This window comes from Myxine glutinosa, chromosome 4, assembly GCF_964187855.1.
Source record: "Myxine glutinosa chromosome 4, kmMyxGlut1.1, whole genome shotgun sequence".
Lineage (NCBI taxonomy): Eukaryota > Metazoa > Chordata > Myxini > Myxiniformes > Myxinidae > Myxine > Myxine glutinosa.
In genome coordinates this window covers 80,231,632-80,259,540 of record NC_136264.1, presented here as the reverse complement: position 1 = coordinate 80,259,540, position 27,909 = coordinate 80,231,632, and the positions used below count along the sequence as shown (strand labels likewise).

General features: G+C 43.1%; 1 protein-coding gene across 3 annotated transcripts in view; it reads right to left on the bottom strand.

Annotated features, from left to right (window-relative positions):
* PRKDC (protein kinase, DNA-activated, catalytic subunit) overlaps nucleotides 1–27,909 on the bottom strand; it is a 334,330-nt gene that overhangs the window by 229,626 nt on the left and 76,795 nt on the right. For all 3 annotated transcript variants that reach the window (XR_010984003.2, XM_068112798.2, XM_068112799.2), the window contains exons 18-23: nucleotides 26,700–26,859; nucleotides 19,158–19,256; nucleotides 18,556–18,675; nucleotides 9,705–9,864; nucleotides 6,211–6,302; nucleotides 5,953–6,046 (exon numbers count right to left, since the gene is read on the bottom strand). Coding sequence is in view for 2 of the 3 variants with exons in the window: in XM_068112798.2 (XP_067968899.2) it covers nucleotides 5,953–6,046; nucleotides 6,211–6,302; nucleotides 9,705–9,864; nucleotides 18,556–18,675; nucleotides 19,158–19,256; nucleotides 26,700–26,859 (725 nt within the window). In the remaining variant the exon portion in view is untranslated. The remainder of the gene's footprint in view (nucleotides 1–5,952; nucleotides 6,047–6,210; nucleotides 6,303–9,704; nucleotides 9,865–18,555; nucleotides 18,676–19,157; nucleotides 19,257–26,699; nucleotides 26,860–27,909) is intronic.

Sequence of the window (27,909 nt, the reverse complement as noted above, 5' to 3'; positions counted from 1 at the left end):
GAAGTTAATTTGAAGCCAGGATTTTATTTCAGTGGTGCAGTTTGTCAGGATAGAGTGGGTGGCAGTGGAGATGGACTTGGTGGAGATGAAAAGCTGGATGTCATCGGCGAAGCAGTGGAATTGGAGACCATGACGGCGGATTAAGTGACCGAGGGGGGACAGGTAAAGGATGAAGAGGAGGGGGCCAAGAACTGAACCTTGGGGGACACCTTGGGGGAGGGGAGCAGTGGGGGATTTGCAGTTATTGATGGAGATGAACTGGCGTCTGTCAGAGAGGTATGATTTAATCCAAGAGAGGGCAGTGCCAGTAACGTTAAAGGTGGTTTCAAGTCGGGTGAGGAGGGTGGTGTGATCGATGGTGTCAAAGGCGGCGCTGAGGTCGAGGAGGATGAGAATGTTGAGGTTGCCAGCGTCAGAGGAGAGGCGAAGGTCGTTGGTGATTTTGAGGAGAGCAGTTTCAGTACTGTGGTTGGAGCGGAATCCGGATTGGAATGTTTCATACAGGTTATAGGCAGAGAGGTGATGTTTGAGTTGAGTGGCTACAGCGCGTTCCAAAACTTTCGACAGAAAGGGTAGGTTGGAGATGGGTCTGAAGTTGTTTAGGGTGTCAGGGTTTAGTCCAGGTTTTTTCAGAATGGGGGTAACAGCAGCAATTTTGAGGGATGGTGGGACGATGCCTGTAGAAAGGGAGGAGTTTATTGTTGCAATGATAAGTGGAGAGAGAGCAGGAAGGGAGGCCTTGACAAAGCTGGAGGGGTTGGGGTCAAGAGTGCAGGTGGCAGTTTTCATTCATATGAGGAGTTCAGAGAGGTCAGTAGGGGAGATTGGGGAGAATTGAGACAGGGGATGGCAGGATAAGGGGGGGCAGGTGGTTTGAGGGGGAGCGGGTGCGGCGGTGGTCAAGCTGTTGTAGATGTTTTCAACTTGGCGTTGGAAGAATGAAAGGAAGGAGATGCAGTTGTCTACTGTGAATGACTGGGTGGTGGTGTTCAGGGGGCTGAGGAGTTTGTTTATTGTAGAGAAGAGTACTTTTGGGTTTCCGGAGCCAGAGTGGATAATTTGAGAGTAGTAGGCGGAGCGGGCGCGGGAGAGGGCATCTTTGTAGTGTTGTAGGTGGTCCTTGTAGGCTTGGGAGTGAATTGTGAGACCTGTTTTATTGCGGAGTCTTTCAAGTTGGCGAGCACGAGTTTTCATCAGGCGGAGTTCAGGGGTAAACCAGGGAGCAGAATGGGTGAAAGAAACTGTTTTGGTTTTTATAGGCGCAAGTTGGTCAAGGCAGGAGGAGAGAGTGTGGTTGTAGTAGTCAGTGAGATCAGAAGGGGTGTGGAGGTCAACGAAGGGAGAAGTGGACATTTTTTCAGAGAGGGTGGATGAGAATGAGGTAGGTGAAAGAGCATTTAGCTTACGGAAGTTGATAGTGCGATAATGCCTTGGTGTTGGGGCGGGGATGTTGATGGTCATAGTGATGGCTAAGTGGTCAGAGAGGGTGAGGTCGGAGCCAGAGAGATGGTGCAAGATTAATCCAGTAGAGCAGACAAGGTCCAAAATGTGACCACGGTTATGGGTAGGAAAGTTGACATGTTGAGTGAGGTTAAAGCAGGTGAGTAAATCAGTGAAGTCAGTGGTTATCGTGGAGTCAGTGGAGTCCATGTGGATATTGAAATCACCAAGGAGGAGGATTGAGGGGGAGAGGGAACATAGCTGGGTCAGAAAGTAGAAGTCAGACAGGAATGATGGGTGTGGTTTGGGAGGGCGGTAGACAACAGCCATGACTGACTGTGTGTGACCAGAGAGTTTAAAAGCCAGGTGTTCAAATGATGGAGCAGATGCGATGGAGATGAGGCTGGTCCTGATGTCTTGTCGGTGAATAACGGCAATTCCACCACCTCGGCCCTCCGAGCGTGGTTTATTGATGTAGGAATATCCATTGGGTGTGGTGAGGTTGAGTGCGAAGTAGTCCAGAGGTTGTTGCCAGGTTTCAGTGAGACAGAGAAAGTCCAGTTTATTTTCCAGGATGTAGTCGTTGAGGATGAGGGATTTGTTGTTGAGGGACCGGGTATTGAACAGGGTGAGCTTGATGTTGTTTTGTACGGCGGGGATGAACTCAGGTGATTTGGCCAGGGTTCGCAGACAGGAGGTGCGATTGTGTGCGTTGCTGTGACCAGGTGCGCTGGGACGATGAGTGGGAGTGCGCTGAGCCGACCAGAGGACGGGGATGGAGTGACCTGATTGTAAATGAACAAACTTACGACCGGAGCCACGGTGAATGTACCTGGGTCGTCGCAGGAGTCCATTGGATTTGATTGCAGAGATGCATGATGGGGTGGAGCGGGTATTAAGCAGAAGAAGCCTTGCGGCGGAGTACCGCAGAGCCATGCCAGGCAGGAGCGAAGGGACGAGCACAAGGCCAAGGTTGAGGAGGCGAAACAATCGTCACAACCCACGGGAGCAGGCCCGAGGAAACAGCGAAGGAGCCGGGCAGGTGAAGGCAGGAGCAGAGCCGGGACCGAGCAGAGGGCAGACAGGAGCGAAGAGACGAGCACGAGGCCAAGGTTGAGGAGGCAAAGCGGCAGATGCAGCGGCAAACGACCGCCGCCGCTAATCAAGATCACGGCGGCAAACCGCCACCACCACCGCTGCAAACAATGGCCACAACCCACGGAAGCGGGCCCGAGGAAACAGCAAAGGAGCTGGGCAGGCGAAGCTAGGAGCAGAGCCGGGACCATGCAGAGGGCAGACTCAATGGCCAAAAATCCGCCACGACCACCAGAGAAGCAAGCTAAAGACAATGGCCCAGTCGGAGAAGCGGTGAGCAAGCGACGCCAGCGTCCTCTCTGGACCGGACCGGAACCCTTCAAGATATCTTGAGCTTTACCCACCAGAACACTTTGCACTAACATAGTCCAGGACCCCACATGCCATTTTAGCATTTGAGCCACTTTCTCAAAGTGTAAAAAAAACTTGGCTACCTCCTTTTCATTGAAGGGTGGAACCAGCCTCACATGCCTAACAACATCCCATGTGTTCTGACTAGTTGTCGAACCAGCCGGCATGGATACTACTTCTCTCCGTTCTCTCATTAATTCCAGCTCCTTGAGTTTAAGTTCCTTCTGATACTCCATGTCACGTTCCTTTAACTCCCTTTCGGCTCTCCTTTCCTCTGCTCTTCCTTCTTCTTCAGCTCTCCTTTCCTCTGCTCTTCTCTCCTCGAGTTATCATTCCTGTTCTACTCTTCTTTCCCCGAGTTCCCTTTCAGCTCTTCTTTCCTCGGCTCTTTCCTTTTCTGCTTTCCTTTCCTCTGCTTTTAACCTTTCCTGGCTCTGCAGTTGCATCTCCATTTTCCGGGGCTCCACGTTTTCTTTTTCCTCGGGTAACCAATCCAAGGCTACCTCTTTCCATTTTCCTTGTCCCACCATAGATTCTACCACCAATGTCTGCATCTCTGCTTTCTTCATATGAGCTCGGACCTCCAAGTTAAAATGTTTGGCCAATATCAAGAGTTCCGATCTTTTTAACGCTTGGAACTGTGTGTGCCTCATTAGGGGATACCGCAAACTTTTCTGCGTCAAACACCATGGTGACTATTAGTTAGCACCTGTTAACCTTCACACAAAAAATTTCAATTTTTTTTTTTTTCGAAAAATTTGGGAATGTTAGAAAAAGTCCAAATTTGGGAATTTTGGGAATGTTCGGGAATTCGATCCCGGACGAGTGTTTGGGAATTTAATCCCGGACGAGGATGTTAGGGAATTCTATCCCGGACGAAATTTTTGTCAGCAAAGACGAGCCCCCAATTTCAATTTGGGCCAATTTTTGGACGAGCCCCCAATTTCTATTTGGGCCAATTCCCGGATGAGCCCCAAATTTCTGTTACGTGCCCCTCCGCAAGCCCCGGTCACGGTGTTCCTCCGAGCCCCGAGAGGAGTCACGGCAGAAAAATGTGTTATTCTGTATGTCAAAGATCAATGGTGAAGCCACACCAATTGTTACCAACAAACAAATATTGTATTAACATCACACAAGAATAACAGTAAAACAACAATAGTAATCAATTGTACAACCAATATATATTTCCTATGATCGTACCATCAGGTTCGTACAATATAACTCACTGTGCTCAAAGTGAGCGAAAAGAAGAACATTCCCCAATGTCTCTATTCCGGCATCAAGCCCAAGTCGATCCGCTCCAGCGATCATCAGAACGATGTCCAATCGAGACCAGAATCCCGTTCGGATGACAGTCACAGTCACGCGGCCAAAGCTGCGCAAAGGCGACCTCAAGGCGACTGGGAAATCCAAAGGCGCCCTCCAGGCGACTGGGACATCACACCCTCGGGTATGGACGTTTCACGGCTCCAAATCGGCGAACCGCAGATTTACCTTCAAAATCCACGTTACACACACACACACACACACCAGATAAACGTCTGAATGCGGTGAAAACGGCTGAAGCGAAGCAAAGACCTTGTGCGACGCGCAAAGCGCGTGAGTCAAAATGGCCGATGGCCCGTTCTCGAGGCGTAACGGCCCGACGATGATTCTCCTCGGAATCAACCGCCAAAACCTGACACGCAGGTTGGTCTGTCACAGCGATCACAACTCTGTCACAAGAAATCCATTTCCCAGGAAACCCAAAAGTTCGCTCGTGACCTCCGTTCGCTAGCGTTGGCTCAAAACCTCAACGCCGCACGGCTTCTTCTTGTCCGACTCTCTCGCTCCGCCTTCTTTTTCCTCCTCTTCCTCTTCGTCGTCGTCCGGTTCCGGTTTCATTTAAAACATTAACTTTTTTGCCTTTTGAAAATAGAAATCTCTATCTCCCTTAAACGACAACAATAATAGTACATGGAATCAAAAATGTTTACAGTGGATGAAAACCACAACAACGGAAGTGACGAATCCGTAACAAATGTAAAATTTCATTTTCATTAAAATTTCAATGCAAAAATCAATTCATACTTTCATAATTGTAAAGAGTGCGCACAGCTGTAAGGACGAAGGACGGGAGCAGTGGTGAGTTTGAGGTGAAGGTGGGAGTGCATCAGGGGTCAGTACTAAGTCCACTACTATTTGTAGCTGTGATTGAGGTGCTGGCTCAGAATGTAAAGGAGGGTTTACCGTGGGAGTTGTTGTATGCAGATGATCTCTGGTGTTGATTGCGGAAAGTATGGATGGACGGAAGGAGAAGATGAACAAGTGGAAGGAATGTATGGAGACAAAAGGTCTGAAGGTGAATATCGGAAAAACGAAGGTGATGGCAAGTGGTAAAGCATGTGGTGACGGGGAAAGAACTGGGAAGTGGCTGTGTGCTGTGTGCAGGAAGGGTGTTGGAGTGAACTCCATTCAATGTACAATGTGCGTAGAGTGGGTTCATCAAAAATGTAGTTCGGTGGATATGTGGATTATCATTGAGAGAATGAATGAATGAATGAATGAATTGCGAAAGATGATGGGAATAGAGCCTGTGATTGATACTGTGAAGAGAAACAGGTTGAGATGGTTTGGTCATGTGTTGAGGAAGGATGAAAGTGACTGGTTGAGAAGAATGATGGAAATGAATGTGGAATGAAGTAGAGGACGGGGAAGACTGAGAAAGACTTGGCTAAAGATGGTGGAAGAAGAAATGCGGGCATGGGGGTTAACAAGGGGGGATGTGGAAAATAGGGCAAAATGGAGAAGATTGTCATGGGGCGCGCAAGGCTAACCCACGCTCTAGCAGGGAAAATGGCCTTAAAATGCCTGTTGTTGTCGTTGTTGTGTATTGAATGTAATTGCGCATTTCATGATAAGTATATCAGCACACATGATTAACAAAGACAAATTTCCTTCCTATATAACACCATAATGAAGAAAAAATAATTCACAAAGTGCCTACTTGGTTGAGAAATGATCCTGTCAGTAACAACATAATTACAAATTGGAGAGCAGTGTTAGCAGGAGAGTGCGTCATGTTACCTGTAATCAAGAAGCGGTTGAGACGACCACCAAGTGAGCCCAGAGTTCGTAAAAGACGAAGCTGAAGCTTTGCCATTGCACTTTCTTCCATTTGCTGACATGAGAAATGTGTATCAATCAAGCAGCGATAGTGTGCATTCATGGGTATAAACGTTGAAAATTAAATCAGGGTGGTTGAGCAATGAGGATAAAACTGAATGTACATACTGAAATAGAAAGTGTTTTTGGGTGTGAGGAAAGACAATGAAAAATTCTCACCAGGACTTTAGATTTGGTTTTGCTGAACAACTTCACGGGAACTTTCCTTCTGCTGGATGAGGAGTTGGGCAACAACTTCCAGGTATTTTCACCTGGTGGTATCAGAGAAGGGGTTGGATGTGGATATGAAAGAACTTCCACAGAATAGCATTGTTAAATTTTTAAAATACCATAATTTCACCTGAGGTTGTTCTCAAACCAAGAACCTAACTAAAACTCATACAACTGTTTCTGTGATCCTTAATGTTAAACTTATTCATTGTTGCAACTTACTTTCCTCAAATCCCATCTCTTGTTCCGATCACACTTTCCAAGATCAAAAAAATTTTTTTGGAATGTTGCTCCATCAATCCTTGAAAAGTAATTCACATATTTGTTATATCCTGACGGAATCCTTTTTTCTCGGGCATAAAAATTCCTGTATTCCCTCGTCTTTCCTTAAAATGAGAACCCTCCAACCCTGGCACCACCTCAGCAGGTTTATACTGAATCTGCCAACACCAACCTTCCATTCAGGTGACCATAAATGAATACTACGTAAGATGCATTCCCCAGTTTTCATTAGAGCACCAAACACAACTTCTTTTTAATTATCGCCTTCTAACTACAAAATCAAATATATATTTTATTTAATGCCCATATACAATTTAAGTGGCACTCGACTGTCTACAACAGCGGCTGGTCTACATGTATTTCAAAGTTATTTTCTTGGAGTGGTATGCTGCAAGTTCTCACCATTCTTTTAAAGCTAACCACTGATTAAGTTTAAAAATCAAATAACTGCTAAATGTTATCATTATTGTTTTTTGTATTGTTTAATAGTCCTCAATGCAAAAATGTACCATAAAGCAACAAATACAACCTCAGTGAGTTTTCAAAGTTTTTCCTTTGCATTTTGTGGGTGCTGCCTTGTCTGGTTTACAGTTAGTTGTGTGACGTTTGAGTCCTCAATTTGATCACCGTAACTGTTTCCAGCTTGGCCATTCTGATTCACTCATTCAGTAATCAGCTTTTATGTTTGCTTTAAAGTCTTATTGAAGTGAAAATACCATATAATTAGGCCAATAAGTAGCATCAAAGTATAATTTCCTGAAGCATATGAAAAACCAGAACGGCACTCTTCGACATTGCAACGCTGACCGATTTGCCTCCGCCCACATTATTACATCATTATATATACTTGTTCCAAGTTTGGTTTAAAAACCTTCAGCTGTTCTCAAGTATCACACACATTTTTACCTGACATGACCACTGACCTTTGACACCGAAATATAATCAGTTCATCTTTGCATCATAATATATACTTATACCAAGTTTGGTCAAAATCCCATCACTGGTTCACAAGTTAACTTGGTAACAGATTTTTTTTTTACTGAAAATAACTCTGACTTTTGACCTCTTGAGCCCACAATCTAGACAGTTCATCTTTTTAATCGTTATACATACTTGTACCAAGTTTGGCTTAGATCCCTTCAGCTGTTCTTAAGTTATCGCAGCAACGAAAACCTATCACGGACAGACAGACAACCCAAAACACACAATGCCTCTGGTGCCTTCATCGGCGGAGGCATAATTATATCTCCACTTCACTCCCATTTCTGGAATTGCCTTTTTGTATACAGTCAAGGCTAACTTATAACTTCACCAGTTATAGTTTATTAGTTTGTTTGAAACACTTTGGTCTTGTGCTCCAAAGAGAGTAATGCCATCTTTATTGCATCTGCATTAACACACAAAGCCAGTGACCAATTGCAAATTAATAGTAGGATTATACTATGACACCAATACAAATATTTATTAAGGATCCTGGGCATCAAAAAGCTACATATGTTGTTGAAACAAGCAGTTTCAAATGGAAGACCTCGCCGCTATTACAGCATTTACATTATATCATATGTGACAAAAATTGCGAATTGTTACTCCCAGCTTTCCAGCTCGGTGGCAGAAGACACCATTTTCATTTTTGCCTCTCCATCCCAACCCCGTGTGGAAAGCCATGTGGGCACAGGCAACTTACTATTGCAATTAAAACGAGTTAAATTGAAGACCCGAGTGGAAGAAGTACATTAGTCACAACATAACTCGTAGTCAGGTTCACTATGTTTTTTCGTTCAAAATCATGGTAGATTAGCAAACCTATACATTTTTGGAAACGTTATTACATGGAAAATCTGAAAATCAATGTTTACATTTGCCAATTCTGACCAATTCGATTCGACCAATTTGACCAATCGACCAATTCCATTCGACCAATTCGACCATTCGACCAATCGCTTCGATCGACCATTCGACCATTCGACCAATTTGATCGATTCGATTCGATTCGATTCGATTCATCAAATTCGATTCGATCGACCATTCGACCAATTCGATTTGCCAATCAATTTGACTGACCTTTGCTTGTGTGGAACGGACTGTGAAAACGATGCAGACTATATTGTCGGATACGACACACAGGACAGTGATGACGAACTCTAAATGGCATATTCTGTAATCGTGTATGTTTGATGCCATTGACTGCCTGTGTATATTTTGTCATTGACTGCCTGTGTAGATGTGAAGTTATACTGACTGCATGTGTATATATGATTTTGCTGACTGCCTGTGTATGTTTGGTGATATGAATTATTGTGACACATTTTGATGTTATTAACTGCCTGTACAAAATGATAACATGTATTTGATTATGCAACTTATCGCGAATATAAAGACAGTATTTTGCAATTCAAAACCTTTGATTCGTGTCTTACCATTCCCCATAGCACTAATTTGATACTTTCATTGGATTCCTTGTCCCTGAAAATATAGGTTTAGTATATTTTTTTAAGTTTTTAGGGTAATTAGAGGCAGAAATAGAACAAAATATGTATTTTACAGTGGCCATTTTGAAAATCCAAAATGGCCGCCATACAGGTATCTCTCCAAATGTAAACATTGATTTTTAGTTTCCTTATGCTATAACCTTTCCAAAAATGTACAGGTTTGCTAATCTACCATGATTTTGAACGAAATATAATTTATTGACATAGTGAACCTGACTAACGATGAAAAATGATTACAGATATGGACCGGTATCATACTGTAGATAGAGTTCCTGGATCCAACTCACTTTGCCCAAAAAGGTGACTTAAGTACTTTTTCCACTCATGTCTTAAATTGGTAATTAAAACTGAAATGTTGGTTTGATGTTGCATCTATGCACATAGTTTAATAGATCATAAGTATTGGTCACACATGGCATGAACAAAACTCACTCGACTCAGCATAATCTTTCATCCTGCAAACAATATATTTTATACGTAATTTTTTAAAGTTATTTTTAAAGACAATGGCATAATAAATGCGTATAGGTTTGTGTATAGCAGGATTGGACTTGTGTGTGACAAGTTAGAGAATGATTTGAATTACCCATTCTGCTTCCTCTCCTACCATCTCCTTTTTACAGTGCCTTTTTAAAACGAGTTCTATAACAAAGATGATAATGGTAAAGTTACCGTTTATTTCAGTTGTATTCAGATATCCTTCGAGAGCAGGCAGCAGAAGAGGAAGGTGTGGAGCCAGCAGCTCACTGGGCAGTGTAATGGCCCAGCACTCTAATGCCACGAGAGCAGCTTCAGCCAAAGGAGGAAAACTGAGGCCAAGGCGCAAGGCCATCTGACACATTCAAGAACATACATGTTGTTTAGCAACAAACAAAGCAAATGATTAATCACAACACTTGGAATGTTTGTGCAGCCTTTCAAGGAAACGAGTTTCCAAATTCGAAAAAGTAACTGTTTAATATGCCACATTGTTTGCTTGCAGTTGCACGAGGAAAAATATGCAGTGAAGAAAGCCACTGATATACAACATAGTCCCAGTACACCAAATAATGTAGCAAAATGAAATTGGCACAAAGAACTGCAGTTATAGTGAAAAGTTGTGTCCCAGTACACAATTATCACTTTGGTACAACAAACAATGAATAAAATAAAAGAAAGATGTTGTGCATAGCACGATACTTGTGAAATCCACAAAATAAGTTGCTGACCTTTGGCCTATGTTGATCTTTTGGCCTATATTAATCTCTAAAATAATTGGTGGTTGTATTCAGTGACCTGACATGCAAATCCTCTTCAAATAACAAGTCAATTGGATGAAAATTGAGGATTTTAGAAATTTGGCCTATGTATACCTCAAAAAGAATGTATGATTAAATTTGCAAGCCTGATATGCAAATCTTCAAATTTCAAGTTAATTGGATGAAAATTTATGAATTTAGAAATTTGACAAAGTTGTTGATCTTTGGCCGATTGACCTTTTGACCTCAAAATAGGCTTCTTGCTTATGACAAACTCTACCATTTCGTGAAGTTTCATAAAGATCAGTTTCAAATGGTGACATGCAAGCGATTGGCATACACACAAATAAACAGACAAACAGACAGACAGACAGAATAACACACATGACCAACCAATATACTTGAAAAATCCTTGATTTTCACAAGTAAAAAAACTAAAATGATCAGTCAACCCAGCATGGAGAAAATGAACAATTCACAGGTTGCTCGTCCAGTGTAAAATTGGATGTAGCCATGCTGTACAAGTGTAAAGCCATCAAAAAAAATTTGGGGGGATTTTTTTCCCCCTATCCTCCATTTTTTTCTTTAATGTTTTTCTTTCTTTTTTTTCTGGAGTTTTTTCTTTTTTTTCTTGCTTGTAAGTTTTTCTACCCCTGTTAATCCACCCCTTCAAATTCCATTTTCTTTCCTGAAAGTCCCTGTAGTGTCCATCTTGTTTATCCTGTGTACCCCACTCCAGTCCTCTCCCTTCCACAGATCTCCCGATATCTCTGTTCTCTACTTTTGTTGTGCTTCGCATCCTCTCCCCCTCTTGTCACCAACTCACCTTTATTATATGGTCTATGTATTAGCTCTTACACGAGCCACAACTTGGTATACAAAAAAAAAAAAAAAAAAAAAATTTGTTTCATCAGCAAATTAATAGAGCTTCTGTACCATTACAGACATCAAATTTTGTTGAGCTGACAGCCAAACAACAGCAGCTTTGCTTTGTGCCCAATTTTTTTTTTCTTCCTCCAGACAGAGCAAGTAATGTCATTCATAGATATACAGTCATGTGAAAAAGTAAGTACACCCCATGTAAAGTTTTGACTTTTTCAACCTATTTCAACATACAGCTATTTGATCTTCATTTCAACAATAATGATAGATAAAGGTGATATAATATAACAAATATCATGGAACATTTACATTTTGTAGTCCATTGTATAATTTAAATAAACATAAATGCTAATTTCGCATGTGGAAAAAGTAAGTACACCCCTATATTTATCACAACTTCAAATACCTAAAATTAGAATCAGGTGCACCAGCTCAGGTGCAAATGATTAGAGCATCGTTAGAGAGGATCTTGGAGGAACCTGTCTTATGTAAACCTCAGACATTTCGTTTGGTTTGCTCTTTGTTGTTGAAGTGTGCAGCGTCACCATGCCTAGATCAAAAGAGCTCTCTGAGGCCATCAGAAAGAAGGTCATAGATGCCCACGAGTCTGGGAAGGGATTTAAAAAGACCTCCAAACAATTTGAAATCAATCATTCGACTGTCCGGAAGATCATCCACAAGTGGAGAAGATTCCAAACAACTGCCAACTTGTTCAGGCCAGGCCGCCCGAGCAAGTTCAGCCCGAGAGCAGACCGCAAGATGCTGAAAGAAGTCTCCAAGAACACCAGAATGTCATCACGGGACCGACAGGTAGCTCTTGCCACTGTTGATGTCAAAGTGCACGAGTCTACCATTAGAAAGAGGCTGCACAAATTTGATCTACATGGGAGGTGTGCCAGGAGGAAACCTTTGCTGTCCAAAAAGAACATCAGGGCAAGACTAAAGTTTGCCAATGAACACCTAGGCAAAGACCAGCACTTCTGGAACAATGTGCTCTGGACAGATGAGTCAAAGGTAAAGCTATTTGGCCACAGTACCACAAGACATGTTTGGCGAAAACCAAAAACAGCATTTGACCACAAGAACCTGACACCAACTGAAAAGCATGGTGGTGGAAATATTATGGTTTGGGGCAGCTTTTCTGCATCAGGGCCTGGGCAGCTCACCATCATAGAATCCACTATGAATTCTTCATTGTACCAGAGGGTGCTTGAGGATAATGTGAGGCCATCTGTCGGAAAGTTGAAGCTCAACCGAAGATGGACCTTGCAACATGACAATAACCCTAAATATACCAGTAAATCCACAAAGGAATGGCTGAAAAGAAAGAAATGGAGGGTTCTGGAATGGCCAAGTCAAAGCCCGGATCTAAATCCCATCGAGATGTTGTGGGGGGATTTGAAACGAGCTGTGCATGCAAGAAACCCCTCAAACATCGCACAGCTGAAAGAATTCTGCATGGAGGAGTGGGAAAAAATTTCTCCCAGTTGATGTCAGTGACTGGTAGACAGTTATAAGAAACGCCTACTTGAGGTTGTTTCTGCCAAAGGGGGCAATACCACCTATTAGAGCCAAGGGTGTACTTACTTTTTCCACATGCGAAATTTGCATTTATGTTTATTTACATTATACATTGGACTACAAAATGTAAATGTTTCATGATATTTGTTATATTGTATCACCTTTATCTATCAATATTGTTGAAATAAAGATCAGATAGCTGTATGTTGAAACATGTTGAAAAAGTCAAAACTTTACAAGTAGTCCATGGGCCAGACCAGATATCGGTACCACCCGAGGTGGCAAAAGTTCCATGGTGCCAATTTATTTGTTACACCCATATAAGTAAAATAATATGTGATAGCAATTCCAAATGGGTAGCTTTTTCATTTTTCTTGCAGGAAAGCTGTTTTTGCATTAATCGCGATACCGCAACTCCGCGCTGTTGTTACTAGTATCATCTTCCAAATCATTTTTTTAGCTGAATAGACAATGTAACATGCTTAAATATCTTAGCAAATGGATGTTTGTAATAAAGACATGTATGTTATACTATATAATACATATTCTTGTATTTATTCATGTGTGGAAACTAACTTTTTCTTCAGTTTTAGTGTCTTAGTTAAGAACAAAATATATGTTGGATGCTGGCAGTGTCCAGTTTTCTTCCGTATTCCGTATACTTGGCCACTGGTGGATACTTCCTGGTAGGTGAGGCAAGAACAAGAGGCTCTGCAATAATTATGTCTATTTAGTTAAGCAGAAAATATATGACAGATATGTAAAGTGCTGATTTCCCCTCATCAGTGGTGATATACATTTGCAGCCTGGTTAGAATAAGTCCAGTCATGAATGCTTGATTTGCTTTCAGATATCAGTCCACTGGTTTCACCAGTCTAATTAAGTGTAATTAAATATAATTAAGGACTGGCAGACTACTAATTTGTGCAACATAGTAATGTGGATTGATAATTCTATGTTGCAGGTGAAAACTGACTGAACATGGCCTCTGACGGAGCAAGCAGCCTGCCACTAAAGCGGCCACGAGTGGAGTGCATCATCCACTGTTCCAATGACAATACAGACAAGCTGGTTTCACTACAAGACATTGACTCATGGAGAACATTGCTGAGGGCAGCCCAGATCAGAAAACATGCAGCAATTTTGAAACTAGCTACGAACCTTCCTGATGGACAGATTCCAACAATCCAGTACCACAGAAAATGTCGCAGTCTCTTCACCATGAAAAGACATCTTGATGGCATCCTCAAATGTGCCAGTGCCAGTGAACCTGCTCAAGACACAGGATCACAGAGAGCAGCTAGACAATGTGCAAGCACATCAAGGACTTATGAGGCAGAGTGCATTTTCTGCCAGAAAGACACCAAGTATGCTAAAGGACAGAAGACGAGAGAAATCCTCATACAATGTCGAGAACTGCGAGCTGACGCCACAATCAGGAATGTAGCCATGGAGAAAATGGACAGCAGAATCCTTGCCATAGTCAGCAGAGACCTGGTAGCTGCAGAAGGTCACTATCATAGGTCGTGCTATCGGTTCTATACCAAAAGAGAAGTTCGCAGTGGACAGGATGCAAGCCAAGATGATGATGCTGAAGCTCAGTATGGCGCTGCTGTGGATCAGGCCTACAATGAGCTGTTCCTGTTCATCAGAAGGGAGCTTTTTGGCAATCCTCAAGTGATGACAATGACTGATCTCTCTTCTAGACTGGTGGCTTCAATGAACTCTCTTGGTATTGCCCATGTAAGGGAATCAACCAAGAAACACATACGACGGAAACTGGAAAGCGAGTTTGCAGACTCCCTGCACATCTTCTCTGAGGGAAAAGGGAAACTCCTCCTGTTTCCAGACAACCTGTCCATATACGAACTTGCCAAACAATACCAATCGCTACAAGCAGAGCTGCATACTCATAAAGGCCTCCATGCTGAAGATGTGGTCTCCAAAGCAGCCCTGAAAATGAGAGCCGACATCAAGAACCAAGATGCCCCTCAAGCCTGGCCACCGGAAGTCAAACCAGAAGTAGAGGACACTACCATTCCAGAGTCGGTCATGGTCTTCCTGTGCTATCTACTTACAGGTTCCAATGACCCTGATCATGCATCTCAAAGAGTCCAGCGGCTTCTGTGTTCACTCGGCTATGACATGGTATATGCTGTAACACGTGGACTGATAAAGCCCCCGAAGCACATCGTTCTGCCATTCGCTATCAAGTCACTGACCGGGAATGTAGAGTTGATACACATCCTCAACCGACTCGGCCATAGTGTGTCCTATTCTCAGATGGAAGAGATCGACACTGCTCTGTGTCTCCAAAAGCTCTCGCTATCAGGGAGTGATGTTGCCCTCCCAGGTAACATCCATCCTGGCATATTCACAACCTTAGCCTGGGATAATATCGACCGTCTGGAAGAGACCACCAGTGGAGAAGGAACATCTCACAGAGTGAATGGGATTGCCGTACAAGCAAAGCCAATCACCCCAGTGTCCACCAGAACCATGCTGACTGTAGGAAAAACAAAGCAGAGAAGTATTGATGCACCACCACCAATGCTACCAGCATACAACGCTAGACAACGAGTGGGACCACCACAGAGCAAAAGTGCAGATGCTGACACTGCAGCTGAGACTCAGCTCGCCAAAGAGAAGAATCTTGTCTGGGTCATGGCACGCATGTCGCAACAAGAAGAGCAATCAATCAGCAGCTGGACAGGCTTCAACATCCGGACTCGAGATGACGTGACAGTCATTCCAGACAATGTAGGCTACCTGCCTACCATTAATGCTCCAGCGACACAAATGTCGACTGTCAATGAAGTGCTAAACCAGTCACTGAACATCATGCACTCCTTGGACCTGACAAAGATTGTCTGTGTCTTTGACCAGGCACTGTATGCAAAGGCTGTGGAGATTATATGGAAACACCCTGACAAGTTCCAAAACACCATCACCAGGCTCGGAGTATTCCACACCATCTGCACACTGATGGGAATAATAGGGAAGCGATTTCAAGATGCTGGATTGCGAGATCTCTGCATCGAGTCTGGTGTGATCGCAGAAGGTTCCATTAATGGTGTCATGGATGGCCGCAAGTACAACAGGGCAGTCCACCTACACAAGAATGTCTATGAGGCACTCACTCGACTGGCCTGGAAGGGTTTCCTCTCGTGGCTGGAAGCCACTCACGCCAACGATGTGGTCCACATGGATGAGACACTGAGGATCATTGACAGCCTCTGCAAAGATATCTCACAGGCATCCCTGAAGCAGGTCCTCGGTGACCGCTCATGCGCACGCATCATGGAACTGTTTGGAATATACCTCGAGTTCCTCAGAGGTGGAAACGGCAGCCTCTCAGCATTCTGGATGTCGTATCTGGACATTGTCGAGATCTTGCTGGGTCTCATTCGAGCATCAAGAGAGGGAGACTGGGTGCTACACCTGGCATCAATTCGTGCAATGATCCCATGGTGCTTCGCATATGACAGGCTGAATTATGCACGCTACCTCCCATACACATACCTCAGCAGATGAGCTCAGTACAGCCTCTGGACTTTCTTTCCCTTGATTCAGAAAACCGTTTGATTAATATGTGTTGTGACCTTTTCATGTTGTGACATGTTTATGTGACAATTTCCATAACAATCACGTACGTGTATTATAGTAGCTGTTGTATTCCAAAATTACACTATGTGAAGATTGTATGTTTAAAATAAGACATAAAGCGATAATTTTGGGATCTACGTTGTCTCAGTACTTTCTGATTAATATGCCCAATTAGTCCATGGGCCCGTACCCAAAATTTCACACATGGACTAAATCAATCCGAACCGTCGAATGCCTTTTCACAGGGTGCGGGTATAAAATAGCTGATAACTACCACTAAGCTACCAGTCCAGAATTGCTATCACATCAGCATGTATCCCACATACATGCACCTTTCCAAAAATCATTACTAGAACTTGCCACCTCGGGTGGTACCAATTAGTGAAATTTCGGGTCCGGGCCCATGGACTAAAGGGGTGTATTTACTTTTTCACGTGACTGTACGTAGGTCATGAGCACCTCGGTATACCTTTTTTTGGTGTCGGTGGCCTGTGATGGTGCCAGGTGCTTTAAAGTTTTCTTTCGTTGTTTTTGCAATTTTGCTTTTGCAATTTCTCGCCAGAACCCAAGTTTAAATTTGGGGAAAGAGAAATATGCTCATAAGGGTTGGACTTACCAGCAGAGTATTGGTTCTTCCACCAAAAAATGACGCTGAACCATTTGCGGCAAAACTGTCCATCTGTCAAACTTTTTGTGTCCAGACCATATATAATTTTAGTATAAGCAATTGGGACAAGCTGATGAAAAATATCTGGCATACTGTCTGTTTTATATAGATGTGCTTTTTTGACTTATTGTATAAATGAGACTTTGGCAGCTTACCCAACACCACCTCCCTCATTGTTCCAAATTAATCAATTTTGCATTTTACTCGATTACAAAAAAAATTGCACAACATAGTTACTAGATCTGCTCATTCCCACCTTTTTTGGTCTGAGGGGAATTGTACCTTTGGGTGCCTATATCCCTCTCAAGAAGTGTACTACTTTGTGTGATTTTGTGCCAAGAAAAGTCTTGCACTAGTTAGCACTGTGCCATGGGCGATGAGATGGCAGTATGACGCAGTGACGCACTGACTTGTTTTAAATGCGAGCTAGGCAGTGGCCTTTGTTCTTTTTTTTTATCTTAAAAGAGAAGTGTAAGAACTCAGGTGGGAGGGGGGTGGGGATGGGTGGAAGGGAAGTTGAAGTACTTGTATAGTGCATTTTAGATAATAAAAAATGACCAGAAAATGGAATGTACCTGTTTATTATAACAACACTCTGCTGCCTCAAGTATAAAAAGTAGTGGAACTTTTGACCATCGTTCCCCCCATAGACCCAATGCTCTCCCAACGTGAATTTCACCGAAACAATAGCAAATTTTTGTTTTGAAATAAAATGGTGTATTTATTTATTCATCAATTATTTTGGAGCAATTTGTGTGAGATGCTTGTTTTACACTTACAAATAACAATCTGGGCCAGATCGGGTTGTGTGGCTACTGTCCGACATGGCTTGTCCAGAGTTGCTTTTTCCTTTATAAAATAAAAGTAATCACATCCTTTTTACTGGCGACCAAAGAAAGTGCATGTTCTCTAAACTATATGTAACAGCAGAGATTTATAAAATGTCTCAATGATAAATAAATTGAATAAACCTGAATAGAATCAATGGTAATTCATTCAAACAAAATAATAACCAAGACTCCGCTTATGAAGGTCAATGTCGGTCTGCATCAGCAGACAAGGTACAAATGGATTGTGAAAACTTTTAGTTGATGAGATGCTTACAGCTATGGTAAATGAGGTGTGGCTGATGGTTTGAATCTTAGCTATTTGTGAGAGTTAAAAAGATCTGACAAAAGGCTAAGAATCAAAATGTCTGCTCCACCTAGATTTGTCAACAAGCATAATCATCAACTTTTAGTTGATAAATCTCTTATGAACACCTGACAAAACGACACTTTAGCTATGGCCAAAATTCATCTCGGTTGAGCCCCAAATGACTTTGTGGGTCGTTCTCATCAAAAAAAATAACCCGATGGAACTCAACTCGGTTTGAGATCATTATAATGCTTTTGGACTGAATACACACAAGACTTTTTGGCCTTTAAAAAGGATAAAAGGATAATCCTATAGGATAATAAAAAGGATAATCCTATAAAAAGGATAAAAGACTGTTCCTCTCAATGAAACTCGTGTGGATAAAATTGCTGTGTTCATACATTTGCGAATCCTTTTGAGTGTTAGGTAAATGAAAAATCCAACTAGCAGACTGTATTTAAAGGTTTCTGACCTGCATGGTCGGGACATGATGAGGCAGGTTGTAGCGAACAATCTCTGCAGGAATGGCAAGGATGAATGTGAGGGCAGCTGCGAGGAGTTCTCCTTTGAACTGCTTCAGCCGATAGCAAACCTAGCACAACACAGCATATTGCAACACAATACATCAAATGATCCAATTAACTCTCAATAATTCAAATAGATGCATTGAGGAGATCATACAAATTCGCAAAAAATTGAATTTGCTAAAATTATATTTTGTTGATCGCATATAGCAAACAGCTTCACATGATATACATCAGTTATTGTTTGACTCCATATTGCGATTGGAGAAAGTGCCAATAACGTGTCTAATTACAGCCCTTGCTGCACATTATGGGGATTTCTGAAAACATGTTTTCACTTTGACATTATGGGGTATTTTGTATAAATCTGACAAAAAAAATTTAAAATTCAATCCATTTTAAATTCAGGCTGTAACACAACAAAATGTGAAAAAGTCATGGGGTGTGAATACTTTCTGAAGGCACTGTATATACAGTATATAACAAAATCAGGGATAACAAGAATACAAGATCTCAATGGATATTTATATTTTATTCACCCATATCTCACCTCCTTAGCAAACTTGGCCAAAACATAAAAGTGATCATGCTTGTTTCTCTGATCTACTTCAATCCCAAAGTGGAGTGCAAAATCAAGTGGCTTGTATCCCTGTAAGCAGACAATATCACAATTAACTTTTATATCGCCCAATTCATAAAACAAAATATTAGCGCATTTAACAAAACAACACTTGAAAATAAAAAATTACAAGGTGCAACAGTCATTAACGTTTTCTGAGCATTTGTCACCATCAGCACATGCTCAAGAAGCTGTCTGCCACTGGCTTTTGGGGTATTTTCCTTCATTGGCTAAATAAGGTCACCTCTCCACATGAAAGCAGTGTTGCACTTTATGGTAAACTGTTCTTTTGTGCTAATATAGGCTGGCATCTCAAAGCAGTGCTCAGGGGACCAATCTTGAATTTTCTTTGTTTAGAAGAATACCGTATTTTTTAGCATACAAGTCAATGTGGAGTACAAGTCTAATTGGCTAATTTCCCCATTTTCCTTTCCTTCGTTCATACACAAGTCAATTTGGAGTGAAAAATGAATGCATGAATGAATGAATGAAAGAATGATCGTTTTAAGGCCATTTTCCCCGCTAGAGCAGGGGTTAGCCTTGCGGGCCCCATGACAATCATAGTTCCCTGTTTGAGGCAATGTTTTTATGGCCGGATGCCCTTCCTGACGCCAACCCTTAGTCGCCTCTTACGATGCGCAGGGATACGGTGTACCTATTCTAAACCGGGGTACACACCGGGAAAAGGTGAAGCAAAATGAACTACAGTAGTTAGCAAATCTGTTAGCAAGAACAATAAAGGTGTAAATTCCAACCTGACCCTCACAATGCATCGCTAACTATGGTACTTCCAAAGTTGGCTCCTAACACTTAAAAAAAAATTGTATGTATGAAAAAACCCTTGTGGTGAAATTTTAAATAGTTTTGGGGTTGCACATGGAGTTTGTAATTTCATATATTTGGCTCGCATAAATGTTTGGAGTCGATTATTTATTCTCCACTGCTATACTTGTGATTTTGACCATTACAGTTGACCCATGACCTTGCACATACTGCACATTTTAAAGTTGTTTTTAAGTTAATTGAATACAGTACAGCTGTACTCTGGTGTATGCAGTTGCTCTCATTGAAGAGTACAATCGTCTCCTGACAAGGGATGAACAGCAAGCCCAGTATCTGCTTCAAGTTGTGACAGAACATCGCAAGAGGTTTCCCGATTGCAGGAAATCAACGCTTATAGGGCACAAACATTGAATGGCTGGCAACCATGAGTTACTGTGCAACCCCTAAAACTTGATATATCCAAAAAATATTTCACAGGCAGAAGTTTTACCTCAGTAACAAAAAAATTATAGGTTAGGAGTAAAATAATTCAATTTTTTTGTTTTTGCCTCATGTAGCTAAGAACCACACAAATGAATTGTTTTGTGAATATTATTTGAATTACATTGTGGGAGAACTTTCAGATAAATTAGGAATGTAAATAATTTTTCAATATGTATGTTATCATATAGAGGTACAGTATTTAAAACAAGCTACAGAATCATTATGTCTAAAAGAATAGATAAGTCAATTCTGAGTACAAGTTGAGGCCCGGACATCCGGGAAAAGAAAGCATCAGCTTGAACACCAAAATATATAATAACCTCTCTGCTTTGTTGGAAAAAAAATACTTACATCAATTTGTAGGCAACTCAACTCTGCGTTGATAATAAAATAAAATAAAAACAGCCCCGTGTGGGACTGATAGTTATTTCCCCAACAGGCGGGGTGAGCAGAGATGGAACCGATAAAGTAGAATCGGGTAGGGACTCTTTGAGCAGAATCGACTTTGGTTTATGGGGTACTGATTGGATTTTGCCAAAGCCTAGATCTGAAAACCGTAACTGAATTTGGCGTCATGGGGGGCTAGCCGATCCAGATGAGAAGTACAACAAATAGAAGACAAGGCACAGAAATTCACGACAATTTCAATTCCCATTTCACGACAATTCGCATTTCACTACAATTCGCATATCACTCAAGCTGACTGGCACGGTCTTCAAGCAGCCATAAATCATCTGGACTGGTCTCCCATCTCTACTGCCTCTGACATGAACTCATCCTGGCAATTCTTCCAAAGTAAACTGCTCTCTCTCATGCACAGATTTATCCCATCCCGTCTTCAGTTGTCATTCCCTTCCTCCCGTCCATGGCACACGGAATCTTGTGGTGAGGCAGTTGCCCTGAAACAACTTGCCTTCGCCTCCTGGAAGGCAATCTCATTTCCTTTCACAAAGCCCGGAACAAGTGTGTGTCCACCTTCAGGAAAGCCAGGAAACAATATCTCTCGACTCTCAAAAGTGAACTCTCAAACCTGTCTCCCTCTTCCAAATCCTGGTGGAGTCTGTCAAATCTGTTTCTGGTGTTTGCTCCCCCTCCATCCCCTCCCTTACCTCAAACGGCTACAAAGCTGACTCCGCACATGAAAAAGCTGAATGCCTCAAATCTGTGTTTGCCTCAAAATCTTGTGTTCCAAACACATCTCTCTCTGTACCCACCATACCCAGTCGTACCCAGCTGCTCCTGGACTCTGTGTCCTTCTCTCCTGACAATGTGGAGAAGTTTCTGTCAATTCTCGACTCTGATTCTGCAACTGGACATGACGGCATCAGCTCACGGGTCCAAAAATCCTGCTCTGCCGCTCTTTCACACCCTCTCTCTGTTCTCTTCACCCTCTCTTTTACTCAAGGTCATCTGCCTTCAGCTTGGAAATCAGCCAACATTACGGTTGCACACAAAAAATGTGCAAAAACAGATCCTTGCGACTACAGACCAATCAGCCTGCTCCCAATCATCAGCAAAGTCATGGAATCCATCATTGCTTCGGATATCAAATCCTTCCTCTTCTCCAATGGCTTGATCTCTGATCATCAATTTGGATTCAGACCAGGTCACTCTACTCTGGACATGCTGCTTCTGCTGTCTCAACAATGGATAGAGGTCCTCAATGTCAAACAGGAAATTAGAGCTGTCTCCCTTGATATATCACGTGCCTTCGATATGGTCTGGCACCCCGCTATGCTCACCAAACTCTCCTCCTATGGTATCCATGGAAATCTCCACACATGGCTTACGGACGTCCTCTCTGGTCGTAGTCAACGTGTGGCCCTGAATGGATTTCTCTCATCTCCCCTTCCTGTTCAGGCTGGAGTTCCCCAAGGCAGTGTTATGGGCCCTGTGCTTTTTCTGGTCTTCATCAATGATCTCTCTGACTCTCTGCAAAATCCTCTCTATCTCTTTGCTGATGACTCCACTCTCTGCCGCTCCATACCTCATCCCTCAGATCGGCAGTCCGCAGCCTCCTCACTCTCTGCAGACCTGGTCAAAATCACAGACTGGTCAAACAAGTGGAACATGTCTTTCAATCTTGACAAATCTCACACTCTCACTATGTCTCTTCGAAAAGACCGTCTGGACAACCCTCCCATCTACTTTCTCAAAAATCCTCTCCAAGAAGTTCTGTCACTCAATCTCTTGGGTCTCACAATCTGCCATGATCTTTCCTGGGCAAAACACGTTTCCAAGTTGGCCTCCAAAGCCAGTCGTCGACTGGGGATTCTCCGTCGTGCGAAGTCCTTCATTGGCACACCTGAGCTCCTCACCACATACAAGGCTTTCATCTGCAGCTCAATGGAATACTGCTCTCCCCTCTGGGCTGGTGCTCCTGCCTCACACCTCGCTCGGCTTCACACTGTTGAAACCAAAGCTTTCAGAATCAATGGAATCTCCCGCGATGAAGCAGATTGTGAGGGCCTTTCACTTACTCACCGCAGGCAGGTTGGTGGTCTTTCTGTCTTCTACCGACTCCTCTCTGGCCTCGCCCCCCCAGCCCTGTCTGTGCTCTGTCCCCTAAATACTCCTCCAGGTCGCACAAGATCTGCCTGCAACCCTCTTTTGGTGAAACTGCCAAAATCAAGACTCTCTGCTCACCTTCACTCTTTCATTCCTCTTTTCTTCCGCCTCTGGAACAAACTCCCCCACTCTCTTCACTCCCACTCCTCCCTCCAGGTCTTTAAAAAAGCTGTTCACCACCATCTCTTATCTTCCCCCATCCAAAACCTTGATCTTTTATACCCCTGTTAATTCACCCCAGATCCACTTTTCTGAAATACAGACTTCTTTCCTGGAAGTCCTAGCAGTGTCCATGTGTTTTTTTTTTTTTAACCTCACCCCCACCCATCCCCCACCACCTTTCCCATGCCTCCTCCCCCCAAGGCCTCTCCCTCCCACAGATCTCCCGATGTCCCTGCTCTCAAATGTTGTACTTGTATGCTTCCCCCTCTCTCCCCATCTTGTCCCCCGCTCCCTTTATTTCGTCTTATGCGTCCGTTTGTTTTTTTGTCATTAATGTTAGCTCTTACTAAGCCTAGTGTTGGCTTAGCGGTTAGGGTGCTGGCTTAGGATCCAAGGATCCAAGGTTTGAATCCCAGTCAATCGCTGAATTAATGCCAGGAGGGTTGACTCAGCCTCTCATCCTTCCGAGGTCGACAAATTGAGTACCAGTTCACTGGTAATTCCGTGTGTGTCGCAAGAGGCGACTAACAGGGTTGGCGGCAGGAAGGGCATCCGGCCATAAAACATTGCTTCAAAAAGGGGACCACGGTGCCCGAAAAAGGCCAACCCCTGCTCTGCGGGGAAAAATGGCCTCTAAAGGTGGTTCAATGTTAGCTCTTACATGAGCCTCGATCTTATATACAAAAAAAAAAAAAAAGAAGACCCTGATGCTCTGATGAATCCTGTCAAATTTGGTTCAATCCTGGCTCGTTGTTATGGAGAAGATGTTTAAGTGAAAATGACAGATCAGGGGGCAGGCCCCACAAAACCAGTGCTTATGTGGAGCACAACTTTAGATCTGGGCCTGGTCATAATGCCTCCAAGCGAGTTTTGTTTGAATCTGGAGGTAAGTTTCAGAGGATAAGATTTGGAAAAAAATATCCAAATTTAGGACCTCCTTCAAGGAGGCAGATCCAGATGAGGAGCACAACCCAAGAAGACCTACCTGTCCTGATGCATCCTGTCAGATTTGGTTTGGAGGCCGGGTTGTTTAGGTGAAAATGAAGGATTTGAAGAGGGGGAACGTGGGCCCCTTTCCAGGGGAGATATGGCCATGGGGAGCACAACTTAAGGTTAGGGCATGATCTCGATGCCGCAGGGCCAGTTTGGTCAGGATCCGATTGGTATCTGAGAAGTTTTTTAATGAAATAACCAAATTAGGGGAAAACCCCCACTTTTACCTCCTTTACAGGAGGATGAGGAGCACAACCCCACGCTGTCTGCATGCATCCTACAAATGTTGGCCCATATCGGTCGGGTAGTTGTGGAGATGTTGTAGTGAATATATGATTGATTCAGGGAGAGAGCCCAGAGCTTGAATACAATTTAAACTGTGAAGCATAGCCTTGTTTTAGCCATTCAGATCGATTTCTCAAGAATGTTTTTTATAACATGAACTACAACTTGTAGGTATCCCAAACCTTTCCTTTGAAAGGGTTTTCAAAACGAATATATGCTCATTGCCATGAGGTGCAATGGCTGGCAGAACTGCCTCTTATCACATGTTGTTCTTCTCATCTTCCCTTTTTAAGGGGTGAGGTTTAACGGTACCAAGCTTCTACCCTGCCTCATCCATTATACTCCTCCACTGCCCCGCCCCATCATCAGCAATCTCTTTCCACTCTCCAACCAGCCCACCTTATTGATATCCTCTCCCTGAAGCTTATTAATGAGTTAGATGGTTGTTTAATGACCATTTGACAAGTCCCCTGAGACTAGCTTGGTTTGCAGAAGCACAATCAAAATATTGTTATGTCGGTGGTATGTAGAGCAGTTAGATCTGAGTAGGTAACATGCTTCGTGTGTCGCAGTAAGGAAAACTACCTTGTAATAAGTCCATGTGTAGGTGTTTTGGTCGGTTAAGGTGTATAATTGTGAATCTACCAGGAGATTCGTGTGTTAAGTAGTGTAAGAATAATGAGTAGAGCCCTTGTATGTCTCACCTGGTAATCAAACCTTTGTCCCTTATGGCACTGCAGACCACATAGACACTTCGTTAGGATCCCTTAGTACAACATTAATAACACCTTCCCCCCTGACAGGACTTAGGAAGAAATCAGGCCAGAACACCGCCACACGACTGCCACCATTTATACCTCCGAGAGGCCTATCCACCTCGCATAGCACGTGCTACAACACAAGGAACAAAGGACGGGAGAGAGAGTGGCGCAGTGGGATTGGCGAGCCGGCGAGTCGGGGGAGGCTCTGATTGGTTGGGAGTGTGCCAATGCTGACGTCACCGGCCGGGGATTACCGAGAGCCGAACGCCATTGCGCAGTTGAGACTAGCTACATTCCTGGCGCAGTCCGGAGGAGTTGGATTCGTGGTTGAGAGTTAGCAGTTCGCTGGGGTGCACGCAGTTTGGTCAGAGCAGTTGCTTCTGGCAGTGGTTCGAGAGATGCAGAAAATGACTCGCTATTGCAGCTCTTTTTCGTATTGCGCAGCCCGAGTTGGGCTGAGGTGTAGCCCGAGTGGAGCTCGCTGTCCTGCGGTGGGACCTCTCGGTGCTTCGGAGCTTGGTACACGGACCTTGTGTGCAACGGTGAGGGTGTTGGCTCGGGCCTAGCGGGGCGTGCGAGGTGGACGGAGGATTCCTCCACGCCGGAGTTTGGAGCCGAGTTGGACGGACAAGACAACGAGAGCAGATAAGACCGAGCTCCGTGGTTACACGATACATGACGTGTTCTTTTTGTTAATTCATCCCCCGTTTGTATTTGATATCTGGTGTGCGGGATCCCGAAGTCGGATATTTTATTACCGGCACGTGCTTTTTCCTGTCCTTGCTTTTCACTTGTATTATTATTGTATTATTTTGTATTATTTGAATACAAAATAATTTGTATTATTTTGTAACCCTTGTATTATTTTCTTGTACAAATACCTGAACGCAGTTTCCTGGTTAATTTAATAGATAAGGCTGCGGGGCTCTCGCTGTTCCCCTCCGCGCACTTGGGGCTTTGGTTCTGGAATCCGCCATTGAGTTTCCGCCTCGGGAGTTAAAGCCTTCGTGATCGGCAATCCGCAACTCTGGTGTTCCTCAGAGTTGCGCGACAATATTTACCACGACTACTTTCTTCTATATTTTAACCCACTACCTAAACAAAATTTCCATCTTTGTTCCAAAACAAAACAAAAAATCCAGAAGAAAGACATACCATACTTGCTCTGCATCTTCCCAAATACCACCTGCCTTATCCCTAATCCTCAATACAGGAAAAAATTCTCTTAAATGATTGTCATGACAAGCAGATCATGCATGTGAAAATACAGCATAAAATACAAGTTCTTTAATCCGTGCCTTCACTTTATATGCAATTACCATTTTCATCATTAATTTCCGACCAGTACCCTATTACAAACCTTTCCCCTTTATCACCATACCCCAAAGAGAGCCAAACAACTTCCCTCCAATGACAATTTCCCATTAGTATCACTCACCAAGAAATGCCGCGTTACTGTGGCACCATGTGCTGTAATAGCTAGCAGGCGGTAAAGTCCACTAGCCAATGGGTGCTTAGTGGCCAGGACCATTAGTTCATGACCCAAAGGCCACAGCCAGTGATCAAGTCGAGAGAGAAAACTTTCATGCATGAGGTCCCTGCCCAATCACAAAAGACAGTTAAACAAGTGAATCTGAGGAGGCTTAATGAAAAATATGCCTGTAGTCCACATGATTCCAATCTTGTATGACCGTTGTTATTCAAGCATGGCCAAAATAAATGGATTGAATGAAATTATAAAAATAAAAATACATGCCATGCTCCAGGATAAATCTGGGGTCCAAATGATGTGCATATAACCTGGATTACAACATGCAAACATTGTGTAAAAGGTAACTCTGAATGGCATAAAATGGCTCAGATATATAGAAAATGGGGTAATTAATTTTAAAATAAGATAAATACACAAACCCGCGATGTAAATGAAAGGCAGAGATAACTAATGCTACAGATGTTCCGCACATTTTCAAAATGTTCCAGATTCTCCGAATAATATGTTAATTGAATATCTTCATACATTGTCCTCCACTTCCACATTTGATTTCCCTTCTGATAGATTTTAAACAAGTATTTCAAAGAAATCCAAACAACTTGCAGCAGGACAATGACCCCAAGCACACTTCAAAAAGCACCCTGGATGGTTCAAGACAAAATGCTGGACTGTTCTGAAGTGGCCAACAATGAATCCAGATCTAAATCCTATTGAACACCTGTGGGGAGATCTGAAAACAGCAGTTGGGAGAAGGCACCCTTCAAATCTGGGAGAACTGGAGCAGTTTGCACAAGTAGAGTGGGCCAAACTGCCAGTAGAGAGGTGTATGAAGCTCTTTCATGGCTATAGGAGGCACTTGAATGCAGTTATTTTGTCCAAAGGCTGAGCTACCAAATATTAAGCCGAGGATGTCAATCATTTTGTCAATGCTATTTCTTTTTATTTTTGGTTCACGAGTTATCAAGTGACCACTATATTCGTCATGTGTGTGCATCTGTCTGTGTGTGTGTCTATGTGTGTGTCTGTCTGTCTGTCTGTCCGCAGCATAACTACCCGATGATATCATCCGATCTTGATGAAACTTGGGTGGGAGGTTGATATCATGATCTAGTTGTGTCCTGCCTAGAGTGGGCGTATTGCGTCCATTGTGGGCGGA